The 23,973-nt window shown below is 42.8% G+C and overlaps 1 protein-coding gene and 1 long non-coding RNA gene across 4 annotated transcripts; one reads left to right on the top strand and one right to left on the bottom strand.

Moving 5' to 3' along the window:
• Positions 1 to 1,081: 1,081 nt before the first annotated feature.
• Positions 1,082 to 21,236, bottom strand: LOC115529786 (GTPase IMAP family member 4). 3 transcript variants are annotated; one of them, XM_030338849.1, is made up of 7 exons: positions 21,101 to 21,236; positions 20,160 to 20,346; positions 16,139 to 16,253; positions 10,864 to 10,967; positions 4,965 to 5,176; positions 4,710 to 4,807; positions 1,082 to 3,105 (listed from the first exon to the last, which is right to left on the bottom strand). In XM_030338849.1, exon 7 carries the CDS (start codon positions 3,077 to 3,079, stop codon positions 1,574 to 1,576), a length of 1,506 nt encoding a protein of 501 aa, XP_030194709.1. In that variant the 5' UTR covers positions 3,080 to 3,105; positions 4,710 to 4,807; positions 4,965 to 5,176; positions 10,864 to 10,967; positions 16,139 to 16,253; positions 20,160 to 20,346; positions 21,101 to 21,236; the 3' UTR covers positions 1,082 to 1,573. The 3 variants fall into 3 exon arrangements, with proteins under 3 accessions (XP_030194709.1, XP_030194711.1, XP_030194710.1); XM_030338851.1 differs by lacking the exons at positions 1,082 to 3,105; positions 4,710 to 4,807; positions 4,965 to 5,176; positions 21,101 to 21,236 and adding exons at positions 5,555 to 7,764; positions 20,684 to 20,771; XM_030338850.1 differs by lacking the exons at positions 1,082 to 3,105; positions 4,710 to 4,807; positions 4,965 to 5,176; positions 10,864 to 10,967; positions 21,101 to 21,236 and adding exons at positions 5,555 to 7,764; positions 20,684 to 20,771 and having other exon boundaries at positions 16,139 to 16,256.
• LOC115529812 (uncharacterized) lies at positions 20,853 to 22,951 on the top strand. Its single transcript, XR_003973643.1, has 3 exons — positions 20,853 to 21,384; positions 21,670 to 21,826; positions 22,092 to 22,951. It is a non-coding gene; the product is annotated as an uncharacterized LOC115529812 (long non-coding RNA).
• The last annotated feature ends 1,022 nt before the right edge of the window (positions 22,952 to 23,973 follow it).

Genomic DNA, 23,973 nt, shown 5'->3' with positions numbered 1-23,973 from the left:
AGGACTGTCATCACCCATGCCATATAATGTTGAAATGGTTGCCCTCTGGAAAGAGGCTTCGTTCTCAAAAGGCCAGAACAGAAAGACTGAGAAGAAGTTTTTTCCCCCAAGCCATATGGACAATGAATGCATAATTCTCCCCTCTTCATAAACTTGTTATTTTATTTTATTTATTTAATCCAATCTTCTTACTTTTCAATTACTATTAAACTTTGCACAGCTGGGAGTTGCAGCCGCAATCCCCATTTCACTGCTTTTTGTTTCTCAAATTAAGCATTTAACAATTATTTGTTGGGAGCATATAAAATACACATAGTGTTACTACATACATTTTTGTACGTATCTTGTACCCTCTACACAGCACAACTGCTACCATCAAACTACTACAACGGGGCAACTTCAGGTGGACTCCTCCCAATTATATCAAGAGGACCACGCAGCGTAGGCTGCTGCACGAACACACTACACATCAGAATCTAAAAAATCTCTCTCAAAAATTAACCAGTCAGTTCAGGATATCATTTGTTTATTGATTTCAAATATACAAGTCATTTATATGATTGTGAAATCAATACATCCTTAATTGATTATTTTCCAGTGAATAAATCATGACATAAAACATACATACATGAAGCCAGTTTTATGCAGAATTAAATCAACTGTAAAACCCTCAACCCATCTGATGTTAAGTCTAAAATTCATCCAAATACCTTTATTTTCCGAACCAAGCTAACTTAATACAATGATCAGGGACAGGGGTTTGTCTTGACTAGTAACCTGTATGCATGGCATCTATTTTATATTTTATATTAAACAATGTACAATGAGGTGGTTCGGGCATCTGGCAAGGATGCCCACTGGGCGCCTCCCTTGGGAGGTGTTTCAGGCACGTCGAGTGGGGAGGAGACCTCGGGGAAGACCCAGGACTAGGTGGAGAGATTATATCTCAACACTGGCCTGGGAACGCCTCGGGATCCCCCCGTCAGAGCTGGTCAATGTGGCCCGGGAAAGGGAAGTCTGGGGCCCCCTGCTTGAGCTGCTCCCCCCGCGACCTGACCCCGGATAAGCGGATGACGATGAGATGAGACAATGTACAATGTATTTGTCCCTGCTCAATAAACTTCTAAATAAAATGATCAGGCACATGTCCAAGTGAAGTGAACACTAGGAACATAAAGATAAGTAAAGCAACAGGGGAGAGACATGGTATCCAGCCGCTCCTCCAGGCCCCGTACCCCTTAACTCCTAGTCGGATGCCTGCTTCCCTTATGGCCCAAGAGCCTACTGCAGTATTGCCCCCGCTTTTCACCCAGACCGAGGGCCCCAATATACAAAATACAAAATGTATCAAGATCCCAACGACCCTGATATACATAAAACAGGTAAAGGTAAAGGTGGTGGATGTGAAGCGGTCGTGGTATTGGGGAAGCATTGGAAAAATCTGGATTTCCGTTCTGCAATGGTGTGAATTGACTTTAATGTATTCATGTAGTTCTGCTTGTAAAGTACTACAGCGCCAGGCACTGAGAAAAGATTGTGTCACTGTTACGGCATGACATGGCAGAGCAGCTTATTAATTACATTTAAATTCACCTGTTTTTATATTCCCGGATAGTTTTATGTTTGCCAATGCACCAACTACAGTTTTTGCATCGACCCCTTGAGCCAGAGCTGACAAACCCTCTGCAGCTCCCGCAGCCAAGGCTGACACCCCCCCTGCAGTTCCTGCATCCAGAGGCCTTCCAGCTCCCAACCCTGCAGCCACCCGCACAACCCGGACCCCCATGCTGCCCACCTGGCGCAGGGTTTGCTCAGCTGCTTGCAAAGGACTGTCAGCTTCTCGCCCACTCACTAAGCCCATGCCGCCTCCCACAAGCCCTCCAAGAGCGGCCCCAGCGGCCATATTAGCTGAACTAAATGCTAATGTGCTCCCCACAGCAACGGCAGATCCTAGTCCAGCTGCAAGGGGGGCAGCGGCCCCACACAAAGCCCCCACCGCCAGGCCAGTGAGCCCCGCCGCCACCACCTTCCTCACTGTCTGCATCAGGCTGGGGGAGAGCAACACCCCTCTGCGTCGCCCCCTGCTGGAGGATTGTGGAGCCTGTGGGCTTCTACTGAAACCTCTCTCTGCTGGTGCCCTCTCCCTCCTGACCCTGTCCTCGTCCTCCCTCCTCAACCTGTCCTCTTCCTCTCTCCTCAACCAATCAACTTCCTCCCTTCTTAATCCGTCAACTTCCTCCCATCTTAACGTGTCATCCTCCTCCCTCCTTAACTTGTCCTCCTCCTCCCTCCTCAACCAATCGGCTTCCTCCCTCCTCAATCTTTCAACCTCCTCCAAACTTAACCTTTCCTCCTCCGCCCTCCTTAAACGGTCCTCCTCCTCCCTCCTTACCCTGTCTTCCTCCTCCCTGATTATTGCCTCTACCTCCAGGTAAGTGGTGTTGGTGTAACACCCTCCACCGTTGTCCTTCACAACTTGCTCCACCTTTCCCAGCAGCTCGTGAACTTGCTGCTCATCGCTGGGGTCCCGGTTGTTGAGAACGTGGTACCTGCCCCCACACCTGTCAAGCACAGCCTTGAGCCTAGCAGGGGCGCTGTCGGTGCCCAGGTACTGCTCTATTGGCTCCTCTAGGTCATCTCCCCTGGTGAACAGCACCACCGTGTGGTTGCGAACCGCCGCTTCACCAAATACTTCAGCCATCATAGTGACGGCCATGTTCTCCTCCTCTGTGTAGCGTCCCAGCGGGACCACCAGGAGGAAGGCGTGTGGGCCGGGGGCCGTCAGGGCCATGCATTGGCTGACCTCCGTGATGATCTGCTCCTTGCTCAGGTGTGTGTCTCCAAAACCTGGCATGTCCACCACCACCACCTTCTTCCTCATCCTCCTCTTCCCCCCCGCCTCCTCCTCCACATGGTAGTCAGAGGTCCCCAGCTGGCAGTCTTTGGTTACAGAGCCTGCATGACACCCGGACTGGAAGTGTCGTTTGCCCAGGATGGTGTTCCCTGAGGCGCTCTTCCCAGATCCCGTCTTTCCAATCAGGATCAGTCTCACCTCCTCTCCTGGATCATTCTCTTCCATGTCTGTTGGACACGGTCTCTTTGCTCCTTTGGGTGGAACATTACACAAGCTGTCCATTAAATTGCAACGTCTTGTCCACAAATTATTGTTTCAATATTTGGGTGAGTTATCTAACACAATGCTTAATAGTTATATAATATTAACGGTATATTCCCAACCTGAGAAATGTTCAGTTTATTATTAAATAGCTTAAGAGTACTGTGCTTTTCTACTGCGTCTCTACGTAGAACAGGTTTACTGGCAATGTTTTGCAGTACCACAGCCGGCCACAGGGCAAGTTATGCCTAAAACCTAAGATGACTTAGGTTTGGCCAATGATTGAACAAATGACCCTTAACCACCACTGGTCAATGGATTCATTAAAATAACTGGATCTCTATGATGATCTCACCATGGAGGAATGTTAGAAAACGCCTTTATGTTGACAACGTCAAACTGCGTTTTTATGTGAATATCACGAAAGAGTGCAAACAAATTTACAGGCCGTTCCTTGCCAACATTAAACTGCTGGAAGCTGCCCTGAATGGGCACACATATCTAAAACGGACAGTTTTATAGCCTAGTTATATTCTTATCACACTTAAGCCTACGTTTTGGATTTTTGGACACACTTAGGGTTCTGATGTTTTGATTATGTAATTGAATGGGTGCTTTTACCTATATCCCAACAGGGCCTATATGCACCTGACTTTCCTGAACTACAGTGTTGTGCAAACGGAAATAAATGGCAGAGACAATTAGTTGTGTAGGAGCAACAAGGGTATCCATAAAATCATTTAGGCTATGGTATGTTTAAGTTCCTAAATACATTTATACATGTTCGTAATTCATTGATCAACACAAAGGGAAGGTGGACTCCACCCAAAGAAATCAAGACGCACACGCAGTTGCGGTTCTAGTTAAAACCGGTTTCAATCATAGTGTTGACAGTGAGATAAAATTGAGACAACAAAAGCGCTGTCTACTGCATGAATACACTCATCTAGCTCAAGAATGAATCTAAACCACGTAGGTCATCTATTATGGACACGAGCTAGTTTCACCAAACCACACACCAGTCTTGTTAAGTTTCGGTTACAGTGTATAAATAGATTTGTTTTTAAACCTACGGGTTGAAAATGCTTGTGTGCGTCTTTATGTGCATGTGCGTGTGCATGTAATTAGACATTAGGCTACGTTCAAGGAAAGGTATGACGGCACCTCCTCCACACCAGGTCATACAAACACAAAATGCCTTTTCGGCTTTGGGTGACTTATCTAACACATTTTTAATTTATCCTAAAATATATACGGTATTTTCCCCGACTTCAGAAATGTTCCGTTTATGAAGTTAGGGGAAAAGATCTTAGAGGGCAATGCAATCTATGGTGTTTATAAGTCCATACATGAACAATTTTGCTAATCCATGGATTAAAATAAGCACCTAAAGACAACATGCGTGAAAGTGTGTGTACACCTTGGATCGATTTTATGATTTTATTCTGCTTCCAATCAATCCTGAAAAAGATGTGTCTTGGTGGTGGAAAACTGTCTCAAAACCGTCTCACCGTTTCATCTTTTTTAAAATGTTCATATCAACAATGAAAAATGTATAAGTGTTACTGAGCGTCTGAAGAGAAATTCAACTTACCTGCCTCAATAATGAGTGTAACTTTCTGTATATTTATTTTCCGTTCTTTTATCTTTTCAGTAGCCTCCACCCGGAGAAATCACAGGCCAACGCAGCTTCTGTTGAAGTAAAAATCGAAAATTTCAAAGTGTTGATATTGGGATTAAATTGAGACAACGGCATCGGACTGCCAAAAAACGAATCACCAAAGAGTAGTTTAAGAAGGAATCTAAACAACGAAATTAATCTGTAGGCTAATCGTCAAAAAGTACCTACCTTTTCGCTCAACAAGTTTTGGTTCAGTAGGCCTATTGTTACGTGCAGCGCTTTATGCCTGCACTTGTGTTTTGAATTGTGTGTCCTATTAATATCACCAGAATGCAGTAGATCCAGCTTCTTTCCAGATGCCACTGCATATGATTGGCCCAAATTATGGAGATACAAATCAGGGTCCCATTTTCTTTTGCACACAATTATTTGTGGGGAACCTATAAAAAACAAATAACGTTACTATAACGTCCCATTTTTTTTAAATAGGCCTATACAAAGTGCCCACAATTATTTGTTGGAGGCATATTATACAAATAGTGTTACTACATACATTTTTGTACGTATCTTTTACCCTCTACACAGCACAACTGCTACCATCAAACTACTACATCGGGGCAACTTCAGGTGGACTCCTCCCAATTAAATCAAGAGGAGCACGCAGTTTCAGTTTAGGTTCAAATCAATTTTTCTTCACAAAGTGTTGGCAGCGAGCTTTGGTAATGACAACAGCAGCGTAGGCTGCTGCACGAACACACTACACATCAGAATCTAAAATCTCTCTCAAAAATTAACAGTCAGTTCAGGATATCAGTCAGTTCAGGATATCATTTGTTTATTGATTGAAAATATACAAGTCATTTATATGATTGTGAAATCAATACATCCTTAATGATTATTTTGCAGTGAATAAATCATGACAATAAAAACATTCATGAAGCCAGTTTTATGCAGAATTAAATCAACTGTAAAACCAACAACCCATCTGATGTTAAGTCTAAAATCCTTCCCAATACCTTTATTTTCTGAACCATGCTAACATAATACAATGATCAGGCACATCTCGAAGTGGAGTGAACAATAGGAACATAAAGATAAGTAAAGCAAGAGGAGAGAGAGAAGGTGTTCAGCCGCTCATCCAGGCCCCTTAACCCCTAGTCGGATGTCTGCTTCCCTTATGGCCCAAGAGCCTACTGCAGTTCTGCCCCCGCTTTTCACCCAGACGAGTGCCCCATTATACAAAATACAAAATGTATCAAGATCCAAACGACCCTGATATACATAAAACAGGTAAAGGTAAAGGTGGTGTATGTGAAGCGGTCGTGGTATTTGGGAAGCATATGAAAAATCTGGATTTCCGTTCTGCAATGGTGTGAATTGACTTTAATGTATTCATGTAGTACTGCTTGTAAAGTACTACAGCGCCAGGCACAGAGAACAGATTGTGTCACTTCTAGTTACGGCATGACCTGGCAGAGCAGCTTATTAATTCAATTTAAATTCACCTGTTTTTATATTTCCGGATAGTTTTATGTTTGCCAATGCACCAACTACAGTTTTTGCATCAACCCCTTGAGCCAGAGCTGACAAACTCTCTGCAGCTCCTGCATCCAAAGCTGAGACCCCCCCTGCAGTTCCTGCAGCCAGAGGTCTTGCAGCTCCCAACCCTGCAGCCACCCCCACAACCCGGACCCCCGTGCTGCCCACCTGGCGCAGGGTTGCTCAGCTGCTTACAAAGGACTGTCAGCTTTTCGCCCACTCACTAAGCCCATGCCGCCTCCCACAAGCCCTCCGACAGCGGCCCCAGTGGCTATATTAGCTGAACTAAAGGCCAATGTGCTCCCCACAGCAACGGCAGATCCTAGTCCAGCTGCAAGGGGGGCAGCGGCCCCACACAAAGCCCCCACCGCCAGGCCAGTGAGCCCCGCCGCCACCACCTTCCTCACTGTCTGCATCAAGCTGGGGGAGAGAAACAACTCTCTGCGTCGCCCCCTGCTGGAGGATTGTGGAGCCTGTGGGCTTCTATTGAAACCTCTCTCTGCTGGTGCCCTCTCCCTCCTTACCCTGTCCTCTTCCTCCCTCCTCAACCTGTCCTCTTCCTCTCTCTTCAACCAATCGACTTCCTCCCTTCTTAATCCGTCAACTTCCTCCCATCTTAACGTGTCATCCTCCTCCCTCCTTAACTTGTCCTCCTCCTCCCTCCTCAACCAATCGGCTTCTTCCCTCCTCAATCTTTCAACCTCCTCCAAACTTAACCTTTCCTCCTCCGCCCTCCTTAAACGGTCCTCCTCCTCCTCCTCCTCCTCCCTCCTTACCCTGTCTTCCTCCTTCCTGATTATTGCCTCTACCTCCAGGTAAGTGGTGTTGGTGTAACACCCTCCACCGTTGTCCTTCACAACTTGCTCAACCTTTCCCAGCAGCTCGTGAACTTGCTGCACATCGCTGGTGTCCCGGTTGTTGAGAACGTGGTACCTGCCCCCACACCTGTCAAGCAAAGCCTTGAGCCTAGCAGGGGTGCTGTCACTGCCCAGGTACTGCTCTATTGGCTCATCAAGGTCATCTCCCCTAGTGAACAGCACCACCGTGTGGTTGCGAACCGCCGCTTCATCAAATACATCAGCCATCATAGTGACGGCCATGTTCTCCTCCTCTGTGTAGCGTCCCAGCGGGACCACCAGGAGGAAGGCGTGTGGGCCGGGGGCCGTCAGGGCCATGCATTGGCTGACCTCCGTGATGATCTGCTCCTTGCTCAGGTGTGTGTCTCCAAAACCTGGCATGTCCACCACCACCACCTTCTTCCTCATCTTCCTCTTCTCCCCCGCCTCCTCCTCCACATGGTAGTCAGAGGTCCTCAGCTGGCAGACTTTGGTAACAGAGCCTGCATGACACCCGGACTGGAAGTGATGTTTGCCCAGGATGGTGTTCCCTGAGGCGCTCTTCCCAGATCCCGTCTTTCCAATCAGGATCAGTCTCAACTCTTCTCCTGGATCATTGTCTTCCATGTCTGTTGGACACGGTCCCTTTGCTCCTTTGGAAGGAACATTACAAAAGCTGTCCATTAAATTGCACCGTCTTGTCCACAAATTATTGTTTCAATCTTTGGGTGAGTTATCTAACACAATGCTTAAAAGTTCTATAATATTAACGGTATATTCCCAACCTGATCAGTTTATGATTAAATAGCTTAAGAGTACTGTGCTTTTCTACTGGGTCACTACGTAGAACAGGTTTACTGGCAATGTGTTGCAGTACCACAGCCGGCCACAGGGCAAGTTATGCTTAAAACCTAAGATGACTATTTGGACAATGATTGAACAAATTACCCTTAACCACCACTGGTCAATGGATTCATTAAAGAACTGGATCTCTATGATGATCTCACCATGGAGGAATGTTAGAAAACGCCTTTATGCTGACAACGTCAAACTGCGTTTTTATGTGAATATCACGAAAGAGTTCACACAGATTTACAGGCCGTTCCTTGCCAACATTAATCTGCTGGAAGCTTCCCTGAATGGGCACACATATCTAAAACGGACAGCTTTATAGCTTAGTTATATTCTTATCACACTTACATTTTGGATTTTTGGACACGCTTAGGGTTCTGATGTTTTGATTAGGTTATGTAATTTAATTGTTCAATGGGTGCTTTTACCTATATCCCAACAGGGCCTATATCACCTGACTTTCCTGAACTACAGTGTTGTGCAAACGGAAATAAATGGCAGAGACAATTAGTTGTGTAGGAGCAACAAGTGTATCCATAAAATCATTTAGGCTATGTTTAACGCCTCGTTTCCACATACGTACATTCTCGTATGCGATCCAACCGTCTCCGACCGAAAGTCCATTCATTCCTATGTGATTCTCCGTAATGTCCGTTTTTCCTCCGAGACTCCTCCCCTCCGTAAAATTTCTGTCCGGTATGTCCGTAATATACGTTCAAAACATTTAACTTTCTCCGTCGTTTTACGGAGATACCGTATGAAAGTTTTTATGTTCTTCACAAAACATGTAAGTAGGCCTACCTGGCAGGCCAAACTCCTCGCAGATCTCTTTCCAAGCCTGGTTGGTTTTGTTTTTATCTCTATGTCGATCCTCATGTTCGAAAGTACCGGTGTTGTGTCGAGATCGGTTTCCCCGTCGAGATGTGTTTCCCCTAGTCCACGCCCCCGTCCGAAATTACCCGAAGAGCGAAGGAAGCGCGCGTACACAAAAAGCTCGCCCACGAGCTGCTGTGCTCGTACCACAGAGGCACTTTGGAGAGAGCTAAGGTTTAAAACTGACTTTCTTTAGCGAGTTTTATCTGAAGATGTTGTATTGTAGATTTCTATCGATAAAAAATATTATTTTTGTGAGAGACTTTTCATATTGAATGTTATGGACTTTTGGAAGGTGCTCATTCATAATACTGTCAGATACTGTTCCCACTCTGTTCCATAGGAAAGGAGGCTCACACATCTTTGAAATTCATACTGCTGACTTATTTCCCCACAACAGATAAGTGCTGTGATTTTCAGGCTGATATCACTCAATTTGACCATTTAGAACAGGGCCCGCATCCTGACAGCTTGGAATATTACTGTCAGATACCGTTCCCCCTCTGTTCCATAGGAAAGGAGGCTCACACATCTTTGAAATTCATACTGCTGACTTATTTCCCCACAACAGATAAGTGCTGTGATTTTCAGGCTGATATCACTAAATTTGACCATTTAGAACAGGGGGAACGCATCCTGACAGTAATATTCCAAGCTGTCAGGATGCGTTCCCCCTGTTCTAAATGGTCAAATTTAGTGACACTTCCTTCCAAAAGTCCATAACATTCAAAATGATAAGTCTCTCACAAAAATAATATTTTTTATTGATAGAAATCTACAATACAAGGGGAAACACATCTCGACGGGGAAACCGATCTCGACACAACACCGGTCTCCTAAAAACGGCCGGGACAACGTCGCGTCTGAGTCCGAAATGGGTCCCGTAATCGGACTGAGCGGTGAGGTTGGTTGCCAACGGTCTGGAGGTCCTGAGAATCATCCAGGGGAGCGGGACCACTTTGCTTCTGAGTCCGAGATGAGTCCCCAAATCGGACTGAATGGTGCAGTTGGTGGCCCCAGGTCTGGAGGTCTTCCTGAGGCTCCAGAGGAGGGTAACTCTGTGAGTCTTAGTCCGAGATGAGTCCCCAAATCGGACATCTTTTGTCCGTAAATAAATTCATGTCCGTACGTAAAACTCTAGCGACTCCTTCCGTAAAGTTACGGAAGCACGGATACGAAAAACATACGTATGTGGAAACGAGGCGTCAGTTCCTAAATACATTAATACATGTTCGTAATTCCTTGATCAACACAAAGGGAAGGTGGACTCCACCCAAAGAAATCAAGAAGCAGACGCAGTTTCTGTTCAAGTTAAAACCGGTTTCAATCGTAGTGTTGGCAGTGAGATAAAGTTGAGGCAACAGAAGCGCTGTCCTACTGCATGAATACACTCATCTAGTTCAAGAATGAATCTAAACCACGTAGGCCATCTATTATGGACACGAGCTAGTTTCACCAAACCACACACCAGTCATGTTAAATTTCGGTTACAGTGTATAAATAGATTTGTTTTTAAACCTACGGGTTGAAATGCTTGTGTGCGTCTTTGTGTGCATGTGCGTGTGCATGTAATTAGACATTAGGCTACGTTCCAGGAGAAGTATGACGGCACCTCCTCCACACCAGTTAATACAAACACAAAATACCTTTTCGGCTTTGGATGACTTATCGAACACATTTCTAATTTATCCTAAAATATAAACGGTATTTTCCCCGACTTCAGAAATGTTCCGTTTATGAAGTTAGGGGAAAAGATCTTGAGGGCAATACAATTTATGGTAGGCCTATTTATAAGTCCATTCATGAACAATTTTGCAAATTAAAATAAGCACCTAATGAAAATATGCGTGAACGTGTGTGTACATCTTGGAACGATTTTATGATTTTATTCTGCTTCCAATCAATAGGCCTACTGAAAAAGATGTGTCTTGGTGGTGGAAATCCGTTTTTTCATCCGATTTAAAATGTTCATATCAACAATGAAAATTGTAAGTGTTACTGAGTGTCTGAAGAGAAATTCACCTTACCTGACTCAATAATGAGTGTAACTTTCTGTAGGCCTATATTTATTTTCCAATCTGTTATATTTTCAGTAGCCTCCACCCGGAGAAATCACAGGTCAACGCAGCTTCTGTTGAAGTAAAAATCGAAAATTTCAAAGTGTTGATGTTGAGATTAAATTGAGACAACGGCATTGTATTGCCAAAAAACAAATCACCAAAGAGTAGTTTAAGAAGGAATCTAAACAACGAAAGTAATCTGTAATCATCAAAAAGTACCTTTTCGCTCAACAACAATCTTGTTAAGTTTTGCTTCAGTATTGTTACGTGCAGCGCTTTATGCCTGCACTTGTGTTTTGAATTGGGTGTGTCCTATTAATATAACCAGAATGCAGTAGATCCAGCTTCTTTCCAGATGCCACTGCATATGATTGGCCCAAAATGATGGAGATACAAATCAAAATTTTGCACACAGTAATTCATGGGGAACATATAAAAAACAAATAACGTTACTACATACATTTTTGAACGTATATTGTAGGCTACCCTCTACACCCTTTCACCTTTGGTCAAATTTTGCATTAAATATGAAATGGCTCGACACTCAAAGGACACTGTGGTTGCAAGGCCTTGAACCCACGACTGCAGTCACCCAACGTCTCTATCCGCTGCGCCACTCAAAACAAATTGGTTTAAATTTATAATTGGCATTGCATAATGACATTGTTTCAAAACTTCATTATCATTCCAATCAGATTGTAACGGGCAGGACTTGACCCAAGGTCTCCAAATCAGTTAACCAAGCACTCTATCTCCGGCACAACTGAGACGCTGACATTCATTTGGTCGAAGTTTATAGTTGACGCGTCGATTTTTTAAAAATGAAACATATGGGGTAACACGGTCGTCTTTTATCAAATGAAGCATTAGGGGGTAACAGTGTCGTTTTTTATTGGTCGTAATGAAAAAAAAACTGTACAGAAAGGGCTGCACTGTCGTTTTTTATTGGTCGTCATTAAAGGTGGTCACAAATTATTTTTTTATCAAATTAAACATAAGGGGCGGGGGGCAGGGTTGACACAATGGCTGTACAGAAAGTGCTGCTGAGTAATATCAGTACAATATAAGATACACAAGGCTTTAATGATTGTGAAGAGAAATTCACAATAGGCCTACACAATTCACAAAAGTCAATACTGATCGTAACTTTCTCAATATTTATATTCTAGTCGTCTTTCATCTGTTGTTCAGCTGGACTCAAACCGAAGAAATCAGAGCCCCACGCAGTTACTGTTGAAATAAAAATCTATTACTTCACAAAGTGTTGACATTGAGAATAAATTGAGACAACAGCCTCGTAGGCCTACGTCCAAAAAATTAATCACCCTAGAGTAGTTTAAGAAGGAATCTAAACCTTGCAGCTATTCTGTAACCTTCAAAAGGTACCGTTTCACTCAACAACCATCTTGTTACGTTTTTGTTCAGTATTGTTAACACTTTAAATGCATACAGTATGTGTATTCTTTCACCAATACTACACCACGGATCAATAGCGTCGTCATGCGCATGCGCAAAACCACTAGGCAGCAAAATCTGACAGGGGAGCCGAATTTGGCAAAACACCTGAACTTGTGTTTTGAATTGTGTGTGTCCTATTAATATCACCACAGGACGCAGGAGATGTAGTATCTTTCCGCAAGCCACTGCATATGATTGGCCCAAATGATGGAGATGCAAATCACACAATTATTTGTTGGGAGCATATAAAATACAAATAGTGTTACTACATACATTTTTGTACGTAACTTGTAACCTCTACACAGCACGACTGCTACCATCATACTACATCGGGGCAACTTCAGGCGGACTCCTAAAGAAATCAACGCAGTTTCAGTTTAGGTTCAAATCAGTTTTCTTCACAAAGTGTTGACAGTGAGCTTTGGTAAGGACAACAACAGCGTAGCATGCTGCACCAACACACTACACATCAGAATCTAAAATCTCTCTAAAAAAAGTACTAGTCACTTCAGGATATCATTTGATTTAAAATATACAAGTCATTTATATGATTGTGAAATCAATACATCCTTAATTGATTATTTTCCAGTGAATAAATCATGACAATAAAAACATACATGAAGCCAGTTTTATGCAGAATTAAATCAACTGTAAAACCCAAAACCCATCTGATGTTCAGTCTAAAATTCATCCAAATACCGATATTTTCTGAACCATGCTAACTCAATAGAATGATCAGGCACATGTCCAAGTGAAGTGAACACTAAAGATAAGTAAAGCAACAGGAGAGAGACAAGGGCTGAATCCGAATACTTAGTACATACTATTTCTGTTCAGTGTCTACTTGACGGTACTACACTTGACAGTGTAGTACGGTCTACAGCAGGGGTCTCAAACTCAATTTACCTGGGGGCCGCTGGAGGTAGATTCTGGGTGAGGCTGGGCTGCATCAAGTTTTCCACAAAAAAGTACAAATATCCAGTCTTCTCAAGCTTTACTATTAACAGTTCTGTAACATGAATGCTTTTTTGCACCGCAACTTTCTCTGTGCATATAAGACACGTTGGGATGCCCCTGTGCTCTACAAAAAAGTATTCCGTCTCCCACTTTTCCTGAAATAGTCTGTGCTCGTCACTAACCTTTCTATTCACGGCAGGTTTTGAGAAAGACATGACTGGGGCTGGAGAACAGGATATATTTTTCTTACACTTTGTGTCACTCCGGAATCACGTTTCAACCAAGCGACTAATGTTGCTTATTTGCGTTAGCAAACTTGACAACAAGCCCCTCCGGAAGGGGTCACAACCCTTTCACAGCAAAGGCTTTATTTAAACAAATATATATACATATATAAAGCCCAGGGCTTTATATATCTATTTTTTATAAAGCTTGCTGCGCCCAACAACCTTGCGAAGACGGGGTGAAATGTGCATAAGCATTTTTCACCGCAAACGTTGGTGTGTGTGTGTGTGTGTGTGTGTGTGTGTGTGTGTGTGTGTGTGTGTGTGTGTGTGTGTGTGTGTGTGTGTGTGTGTGTGTGTGTGTGTGTGTGTGTGTGTGTGTGTGTGTGTGTGTCAAGCCCGACCCGGCCCGTTAACTACACATTAACTGTAATTATGAGCCCGAGCCCGATTTCAACCCAAAATTTTTTTAATACATGTGTAACTTATGATATATAAATTTAGATTAATATGTGTCGGCCTCAACTTCATACAAAACACTTTTTCACACGTCGATATTTCCTCTCCCACTGGACACACAGGAACACACACACACACACACACACACACACACACACACACACACACACACACACACACACACACACACACACACACACACACACACACACACACACACACACACACACACACACCGACGTATCCAGGCCCATGCAGTTATAAAATGCAATCAAACATGTCAGAACATAGACATTTTCTATAAATAGCCTACCAACGTTTGCAGTGAAAAAAAACTGACGCACATTTCATGCTCAGGGATATGAAGCTCCACAACTTCAGGAACTCGGTTGCTAAGCGGTTAGTTTCAGATGCTTCAGTAAGATCGAAAGACATCAGAGGAGTCACACAGGAGAGAACCTGGTCAGGTGCATGGTGTTTGGAAAGAGATACACACAGAAAGGGCGTATCTCCAGTGCACACAGACTTGGAAGAAAAAAAAAAAAAAAAGATTAAAACGTGCGGGCCGCACTTATATCGTCCCGCGGGCCGCATCTCTTCTTCGTTCGTTACCAGACTCCGGTTGCATTGTGGGATAGCGTAGTGAATTTACTTTGGCGGTAGTACGCATTCGGAAACGTCTTCCGTACTACACAATGCGTACTGAGCATTCGGACGCGCTATATTTTTGGCGTACTACAAAATGCATACTATATAGTAGTCAAGTATGAGTATTCGGATTCAGCCAAGGTGTCCAGCCGCTCATCAAGGCCCCATACCCCTTAACCCCTAGTCGGCTGTCTGCTTCTCTTAGGGCACGAGAGCCTACTGCAGTTCTGCCCCCGCTTTTCACCCAGACCGAGGGCCCCAATATACAAAATACAAAATGTATCAAGATCCAAACAACCCTGATATACATAAAACAGGTAAAGGTAAAGGTGGTGGATGTGAAGCGGTCGTGGTATTGGGGAAGCATTGGAAAAATCTGGATTTACGTTCTGCAATGGTGTGAATTGATTTTAATGTATTCATGTAGTACTGCTTGTAAAGTACTACAGCGCCAGGCACTGAGAACAGATTGTGTCACTGTTACGGCATGACATGGCAGAGCAGCTTATTAAGAGCACTGCGCCTTTGTACTGGGTCTCTGAACAGCCACCGGCCATGTGTTGCAATACCACAACCGACCACAGGGAAAATTATGCCAAAGATTGAACAAATTACACTTAAAAAACACTGGTCAATGGATTCATTCAAATAACTGTATCTCTATGATGATCTCACCATGGAGGAATAAAAGAAAATGCCTTTACGTTGACAACGTCGAACTGCACTTTGAATATCTCACAAAAGAGTGCACACAGATTTACAGGCCGTTCCTTACCAACATTAAACTGCTGGAAGCATGCCCTGAATGGGCACAAATACTAAACGGACAGCTTAATAATTATATTCTTATTACACTTACATGGTTCTGATGTTTTGATTAGGTAATGTAATTTAATAGTTCAATTGGTGCTTTTACCTATATCACAACAGGGCATATGCACCTGACTTTCCTGAACTACAGTGTTGTACAAATGGAAATAAATGGCAGAATAGGTGTGTCTATCTATTATGAACACGAGCTAGTTTCACGAAACCACATACCAGTCTTGTTATCAGTTACAGTATGTAAATAGATTTGGTTTTAACCTACGTGTTGAAAATGCTTGTGTGCGTGTTTGTGTGCATGTGCGTGTGCGTGTAATTAGACGTTACGTTCCAGGAAAAGTAAAGACAACGCCTCCTCCCCACACCAGGTCACACAAACACAAAATACCTTTTCGGCTTTTGGTGACTTATCTAATACAATTCTAATGTATCCTAAAATATAAACGGCATTTACCCCACTTCAGAAATGTTCATTTTATGAGGTTGGGGAAAAAAGAATCTTTGAGGGCATCACAACATTTGCTTGAAAGTGTGTAATGTACATCTTTGATTTATAAGACTTATCTTTGATTACACGGAAATCCGTTTTTTTCATTTTTTTTTAAATGTTCAAACCCACAACAATGAAAAATGTATGTGTTACTGAGCATCTGAAGAGAAATTCACCTTACCTGACTCAATAATGGGTGTAACTTTCTCCATATTTATTTTCCAGTCATCATATGTTGTTCAGGGGGGACTCCAGCCTGAGTAATCACAGGCCCACGCAGTTTCCCAGCATCGTACCTACTGCCAAAAAACGAATAACCAAAGATTAGTTTAAGAAGGAGCAAGGTACGTTTTATTACTCTGTTTTCTGGGAATAATTGACGCAAGCAGAAACCAGAAAACAAGCCGTTTTTTCGTTTTTTTCGTTTTGACAAGAAAACGAAAATCAAGATTTCGGTTCGTTTATTCGTTTATACGTTTTGTCAAAAAAACGAAAATCAATATTTCAGTTCGTTTATTCGTTTTTTGGTTCCTTCTGAGCGAAACGAATTTACCACTCAATATCTGGTTTCCGCCGGTGGGCGGGTCCTCTTATTGGCTAGCGTGCTTCATTGACCTGTGCTCTTCATAATAAAAGTTCTTCCGTTTGATAATGTCGATAAAGATATTACTTTATCATAGACACTAGCAGACACAGAGGACCACACCACCCACAGTCAAGACTGACACGGCTTCAAATAACAATAATAGTGTTCATAATAATTTGACAATGAGAACTTATGAAGTTATGATGACTTCAGTGCAGTTGATGTTTATCCACAGTTAATACATGCAGAATAGACCTGAGGGATTTACTACGACATCATTGTCCGGCTCTGAACTATGCGCTCTGTTCGCGTTCACATCAAAGGAGCTGCGATCGCGGGCTGCTGATTTCCTCACAGCCTGAGAGCTATGAGGAATCCAAGTGATTACAACACATTTCTGACAGCTGCACATTGCGCAGGGCTCTCCGTGAGACGCACGCAATTCAACCCATGCACACGCTCACACGCCACACAACTTGCGCCGCTATTTGACAGTGGAAGGGTAGGAATCAAATGCGTCCGGGTGAAATTTCAAAATCGTCCGGGATTTTAATAAAGCCTCAATACATGTTCACATTTAATTTGCGTTGCGTTCCTCTGGGTCTGTCACAAACTGGTTGGGCTACGCCCTCCCATACTCAGTTCTGTTCGCTTTGCATTGGTGGAAGTGAGTAGGGGGAGTGGTTAAGTAAAGCCTTCAGATTGGACGGTTTGACTTTAGAGTTACCGTCATGTTTTGTATTATTTTTTTTTACCATTATTGTTTTATAGGGACAAACATTAACACATTTCTCCTGCAGGGGATTGATAAAGTTCTATCTATGTAACAGAAGGGAACACTTACTCATACTCCATCAAATATTCATATTCACTCATACTTTGCACACTTTACCACAGCATTGGCCTACTGAATGCCACAGATATATTTTTAAGCATTGGACTGAATGCCGCGTAAATATAATATATGTTTTGCACGTTTGCAACGTTTAAAAGTTCAGGGAAAGTATATGCCTCTACTGGTGTTGCTTAGACCAATATCCTTTTGAGGCAGTGTTGTTTCTGAATATTAGTGTTAAGGGCCAATAAGGCCTACTATCATACATTAGTCACCATGTCTGTGAACATGGCAAAATCCGACAAAATCTCACTCTGAACACAGTTCAAAAATGGAGAGCCCTGCATTGCACATCTGTTGACCTTTATCCATTTACATTAAACAGATAATTTTTTCTTGCTGGAAGATATTTTATATTGTTTTCATATTATTATTTACTGACAGTGATTACAGAATGTGAGTTTGTGTTATATTGAAAGCGAGGCTGGGTGTGCCTATGAATATAGGCTACAGTGAGTTTTTTAAGGTGCTGTACAAGCAAATCATATTGACTACAGTGACAAAGAGTGTACAGTAACCTACTTCATTCAATATTGAATAGGCTACTGTAGCCTACACTATGTACAGATGGTTTTGCTCTTTGCTCATGGCAGTTGTGGCAGTCATTTTAACATGTCAGCAGGCAAGCTTCACTCATTCAAGGATGTATAATGCTTAGTCCTATAGCCTACTTGGAACGTTGACAGTGTACGTTTTAGTGAACACTGGATTACGTCGCATTTCAACATAAAATAGCGTGTTAAGCACACACACACACACACACACACACACACACACACACACACACACACCAAACACACACACACACACACACACACACACACACACACACACACACACACACACACACACACACACACACACACACACGCACACACACACACAATGCATTTCGCTGCTAAAACAACAACTTGGGCTGCTTCTGGGTGGATTTTGAACGGGATGTGGACAGGACGCAGGGTTGCCAGGTCCTGCCTGCAAAAAACGTCCTGCCCACATCCCGTTCAAAATGTTGAACGATGTTGATTTAAAGAGGCAGGGTTATTTGAAACAATTTATTAAATAAATATTTGCGAGAGGTCATTCCATCTCCTGAGTTTGCTTCCCAATTATGTCTAGTGTACACCCCTACTGTCCACAAGTACCCCCCCCCCCCCCAATTTTCCCCCTTGATTTTCCTGGGAGTTTTTACTCGGTCGATGTGAGGGCTTAAGGGAAGAGGATGTTGTTATGATGCTCATGCTATGTAAAGCCCTTTGAGACAAACTGTTTGTAAAAACGGGCTATAAAAATAAAATTGCCTTGCCTTGCCTAACCCGCTTGGACTGTAATTCATATTCATGCTACTAGTTTGATCATTGACTGACTACATGAATAGAGATTCTTATAGAGGTCTTATAGTCAAACGGTATAGGGTATATACAAATTTCTATGTGTTTAGGCCAGTTATGAGATCTAGTTAACATCATTAAAAGTCATTTCCAAACACATTAAAGAAAAGAAAAAAACAAAAGCAAAGAGATTTTGCAGCAGTAGCACACTTTTACTTAAACAGAGTGGGATAGGAATCAGGTTAACAAAACATAACATCTAAGCTGTCTAACATATTACCAACGCAACATTGAAACATCATAAAACATCACAAAAAAAACAGCTGGAATACAAAGAGTTTGCTTTGTATTCCAGCTGGCCTGTTATGAGCAAATTTCTATACGCTACTATAGATCCATTCCAAAACATGTTCCAAGTAGGCTATAGGACAACGCATAATGCATCCTGGAATGAGTGAAGCTTGCCTGCTGACACGTTAAAATGACTGTCACAACTGCAATGAGCAAAACCATTTGTACATAGTGTAGGCTACAGTAGCCTGTTCGATATTGAATGAAGTAGGTTACTTTACACTCCCTGTCACTGTACAGAGTAGACAATATGATTTGCTTGTACAGCACCTTAAAAAACTCACTGTAGCCTATATTCATAGGCACACTCAGCCTCGCTTTCAATATAACACGCACTCACATTCTGTAAACACCATCAGTAAATAATAATATGAAAACAATATAAAATATCTTTCAACAAGAAAAAATAATTTGTTTACTTTAAATGGATAAAGGTCAACAAATGCGCAATTTTCAGCTGTCAGTAATGTGTTGTGATCACTTGTAGGCCTATTCCTCATAGCTCTCAGGCTTTGAGGAAATCAGCAGCCAGCGATCGCAGGTCTGCTCTGCATGTATTAACTGTGGCTAAACATCAACTGCACTGAAGTCATCATAACTTCATAAGTTCTCATTTTCAAATGATTATGAATACTATTATTGTTATTTGAAGCCGTGTCAGTCTTGACTGTGGGTGGTGTGGTCCTCTGTGTCTGCTAGTGTCTATAATACAGTAATATTTTTGTCGACATTATCAAACGGAAGAACTTTTATTATGAAGAGCACAGGGCAATGAAGCACGCTAGCCAACAAGAGGACCCGCCCACCGGCGAAAACCAGATATTGAGTGGTAAACTCGTTTTGGTAAGAAGAACCAAAAAACGAATAAACAAACTTAAATTTTGATTTTCGTTTTTTTGGACAAAACGAAAAAACGAAAAAACGGCTGGTTTTTGGTTTCTGCTTGCGTCAATTATTCCCAGAAAACAGAGTAATAAAACGTACCTTGCTCAAGAAGGATCCTAAACAACGAAAGTAATTTTTAATCGTCAAAAAGTACCTTTTCACGCAACAGCAATCTTGTTAAGTTTTGCTTCAGTGTTGTGATGTGCAGCGCTTTATGCCTCCACTTGTGTTTTGAATTGTGTGCGTCCTTTTTATATCGCCACAGAATGCAGGAGATGCTGAATCTTTCCGGATGCCACTGCATATGATTGGCCCAAATGATGGAGATGCAAATCTGGGTCCTATTTTTTTTAATAAACAAAGTGCACACAATTATTTGTGGGGAACATATAAAAAATAAATAACGTTCCTACATAGGCCTACATTTTTGTACGTATCTTGCACCCTGAGTCTACACAGTACAACTGCTACCATCAAACCACTAGATCGGAGCAACGTCAGGTGGACTCCAACCAAACAATTCAAGACGCGGTTTCAGTTTAGGTTCAAATCAGTCTTTCTTCACAAATAGGCCGGAAGGTGAAGCACGAAAAGTCCTTTAGAAAATGAATCCCGTTCCACTCACTGGCATCTACACAATCTTTATCTTATAAAAAAGAACGAGTCGTGGTTAGTTACCAAAAAAAAGTTCGTCGCTGATTTTCCAGTCGATTGTCTATATGGCTTTGTTTTATGCAGAACTAGAGACTTCAGAGCGTAATAAGATTTTTGTCGGGAGCCGTGCCACGGTTCGACATGTGATCATGCTTATCCAATGAGAGGGCTGCTTTTTGTAAACAGAATGGCAATATGGCGGCTCCCGTGTGGTTAGATCCAACGTTAACGATATATATAATATATATATAATATAGGAAAACACTCGAACAGTCACCATGCCTTCGTCGAGCACTACGGACGACGAAGATAATGAACCAAAGAGTTATAAAAAACTCATAAAAACATTGAAAAGCAAACAAAAATATACATGTTATGCATATTACTTCGAACAAGTACGAGAATGTAAATTGTTTCACCACTGCACGATGGAATACATACAGGACAAGCCTACAGAAGTGGCTCGGTTTGGAGGGTGAGTCTCGGGACCTGGCTGAGAACTTTAAACACTGTGTTGATGTCGAGTTTGACAATATTCCCGAGGAAGCTGGCTTCCATCACACGTGCTACCGTAGATTTACGGACAAAAATGCCATTGCAAAGGTGGAAAGACGTCTTGCACGTGAGAGACAAAAAGCTACGGAAGACCCCGAGGACACAGAAGACCACGAGGCCATTCCATCGACTTCTAGCAGCAGGAGTCCAACAAAGAAACTGCGATCCAGGTCAGGACTGCCAATCGCAGGCTCAGGGCCCGTCCTTCCTGCCCTGTGCATAATTTGTAAAAAAAAAAAAAAAGGAGAACAAGTTTATCTACCGAGGAGGCCATCGAAAAAGGGATCCTTTGTCCAAGGCTGAAACATTAACACACACACACACACACACACACACACACACACACACACACACACACACACACACACACACACTGTGGTTGAGTGACTGAAAGGTTCAATTATGTGTGAGATATGTCAACAAACTCATTGAGCCATCCTTTTTGTTTCATTAAGGCCAATTGCAGAAAGCTGCCGAGTTGAAGGACGACCAAAGTATTCTTTTGCATATAAAATACAAAGATTGTGTGGCTCTGGAGGTGCAGTACCACAGAGGCTGTTACAATCGGTACACCAGGTTTTTGACGAAGCCTGAAAAACCGGAAAAAGAACAGTAAGTTATTTTTTATATTGCATTTCAAGGAGCTACTAACTTAACATTATATAAGTAAACATTTCATCTGCATTCTGTTGTATGTGCACACAATCACAACACTTATTCATTTCTTTACTTCTCATTCATATGTGTTTTAGGAATTAGCCCATGTTTGATGTCAGCTATAAGATATTTAAGTAAACATTTCATCTGCATTCTGTTGTATGTGCACATAATCACAACACTTATTCATTTCTTTACTTCTCATTCATATGTGTTTTAGGATGAGCCCATGTTTGATGTCAGCTATAAGATATTTTGTGAGCGGATCATTCGCCAAAGGCTGCTTGTCAAAAAGAAAGACATTTTCTGTTGCATGTGAGAAAGATGAGTACCTAAAGGCTTTTAAAAGTTTAGGTACTAACTTTAACTTGGAGCAGTCAACATTTGCATTTCTTTGCCAGTATGTATGCCACTTATATGATCAGCCAGCTGCTGATAATGTAAATGAAGCTAGGTACAAGGCTTTCTGTATGACATCATCAGCCTTGCCAGAATTATCCATTCCCCCTACCACTGATGCCCTCCATCAGCACTGCAAAAGGGCAAACTACCAGGCTGCAATAATGAGGTCCTGTCTCAAACAAAATATAAGTGCTCCATCACCTGCTGGATATGGTTGGCAAATAAGAGGATGGGAACTTGCACGTCACCTGGATGACTAGAAATCCGGCCCCTGACAGTGTTTTGCATGTGATTACACTGTGGCTGCAAAGGTGCCTGTGAGATAGACAGATGTTCCTGTTTTTCTGCAGGATTGTGTTGCACAGACCTATGTCGCTGCCGTAGTTGTGCCAACACAAAAGAATCTGAGGAACTGTTGGCAGTGAGCTTCGATAATGACAACAGCAGCGTAGGCTGCTACACGAACACACTACACATTGGAATCTAAAATCTCTCTCTCAGAAATTAACCAGTCAGTACAGGATATCATTTGTTTATTGATTTAAAATATACAAGTCATTTATATGATTGTGAAATCAACACATCCTTAATTGATTATTTCCAGTGAATAAATCATGAAAATAAAAACATATATGAAGCCAGTTTTATGCAGAATTAAATCAACTGTAAAACCCACAACCCATCTGATGTTAAGTCTAAAATTCAACCAAATACCTAGATTTTCTGAACCATGCTAACTTAATACAATGATCAGGCACATCTCCAAGTGGAGTGAACACTAGGAACATAAAGATAAGTAAAGCAACAGGAGAGAGAGAAGGTGTCCAGCCGCTCATCCAGGCCCTGTACCCCTTAACCCCTAGTCGGCTGTCTGCTTCCCTTAGGGCACGAGAGCCTACTTCAGTTCTGCCCCCGCTTTTCACCCAGACGAGGGCCCAATTATACAAAATACAAAATCCAAACGACCCTGATATACATAAAATAGGTAAAGGTAAAGGTGGTGTATGTGAAGCGGTCGTGGTATTGGGGAAGCATTGGAAAAATCTAGATTTCCGTTCCGCAATGGTGTGAATTGACTTTAAGGTGTTCATGTAGTAGGCTACTGCATGTAAAGTACTACAGCGCCAGGCACTGAGAACAGATTGTGTCACTGTTACGGCATGACATGGCAGAGCAGCTTATTAATTCAATTTAAATTCACCAGTTTTTATATTCCCGGATACCTTTATGTTTGCCAATGCACCAACTACAGTTTTTGCATCAACCCCTTGAGCCAGAGCTGACAAACCCCCTGCTGCTCCTGCAGCCCCTGCAGCCACCCTCACAACCCGGACCCCCGTGCTGCCCACCTGGCGCAGGGTTTGCTCAGCTGCTTGCAAAGGACTGTCAGCTTCTCGCCCACTCACTAAGCCCATACCACTACCCACAAGCCCTCCGACAGCGGCCCCAGTGGCCATATTAGCTGCACTAAAGGCTAATGTGCTCCCCACAGCCACGGCTGATCCTAGTCCAGCTGCAAGGGGGGCAGCGGCCCCACACAAAGCCCCCACCGCCAGGCCAGTGAGCCCCGCCGCCACCACCTTCCTCACTGTCTGCATCAGGCTGGGGGAGAGAAACACCTCTCTGCGTCGCCCCCTGCTGGAGGATTGTGGAGCCTGTGGGCTTCTATTGAAACCTCTCTCTGCTGGTGCCATCTCCCT

This window comes from Gadus morhua, chromosome 17, assembly GCF_902167405.1.
Source record: "Gadus morhua chromosome 17, gadMor3.0, whole genome shotgun sequence".
Lineage (NCBI taxonomy): Eukaryota > Metazoa > Chordata > Actinopteri > Gadiformes > Gadidae > Gadus > Gadus morhua.
The sequence above is the reverse complement of the archived record's forward strand: the minus strand, read 5'-3'. Positions and strand labels throughout refer to the sequence as shown.

Coding starts and splice junctions, on each gene's coding strand:
- LOC115529786 (XM_030338849.1), bottom strand. CDS start 3,079: ATGGAAGAGAATGATCCAGGAGAGGAGGTGAGACTGATCCTGATTGGA.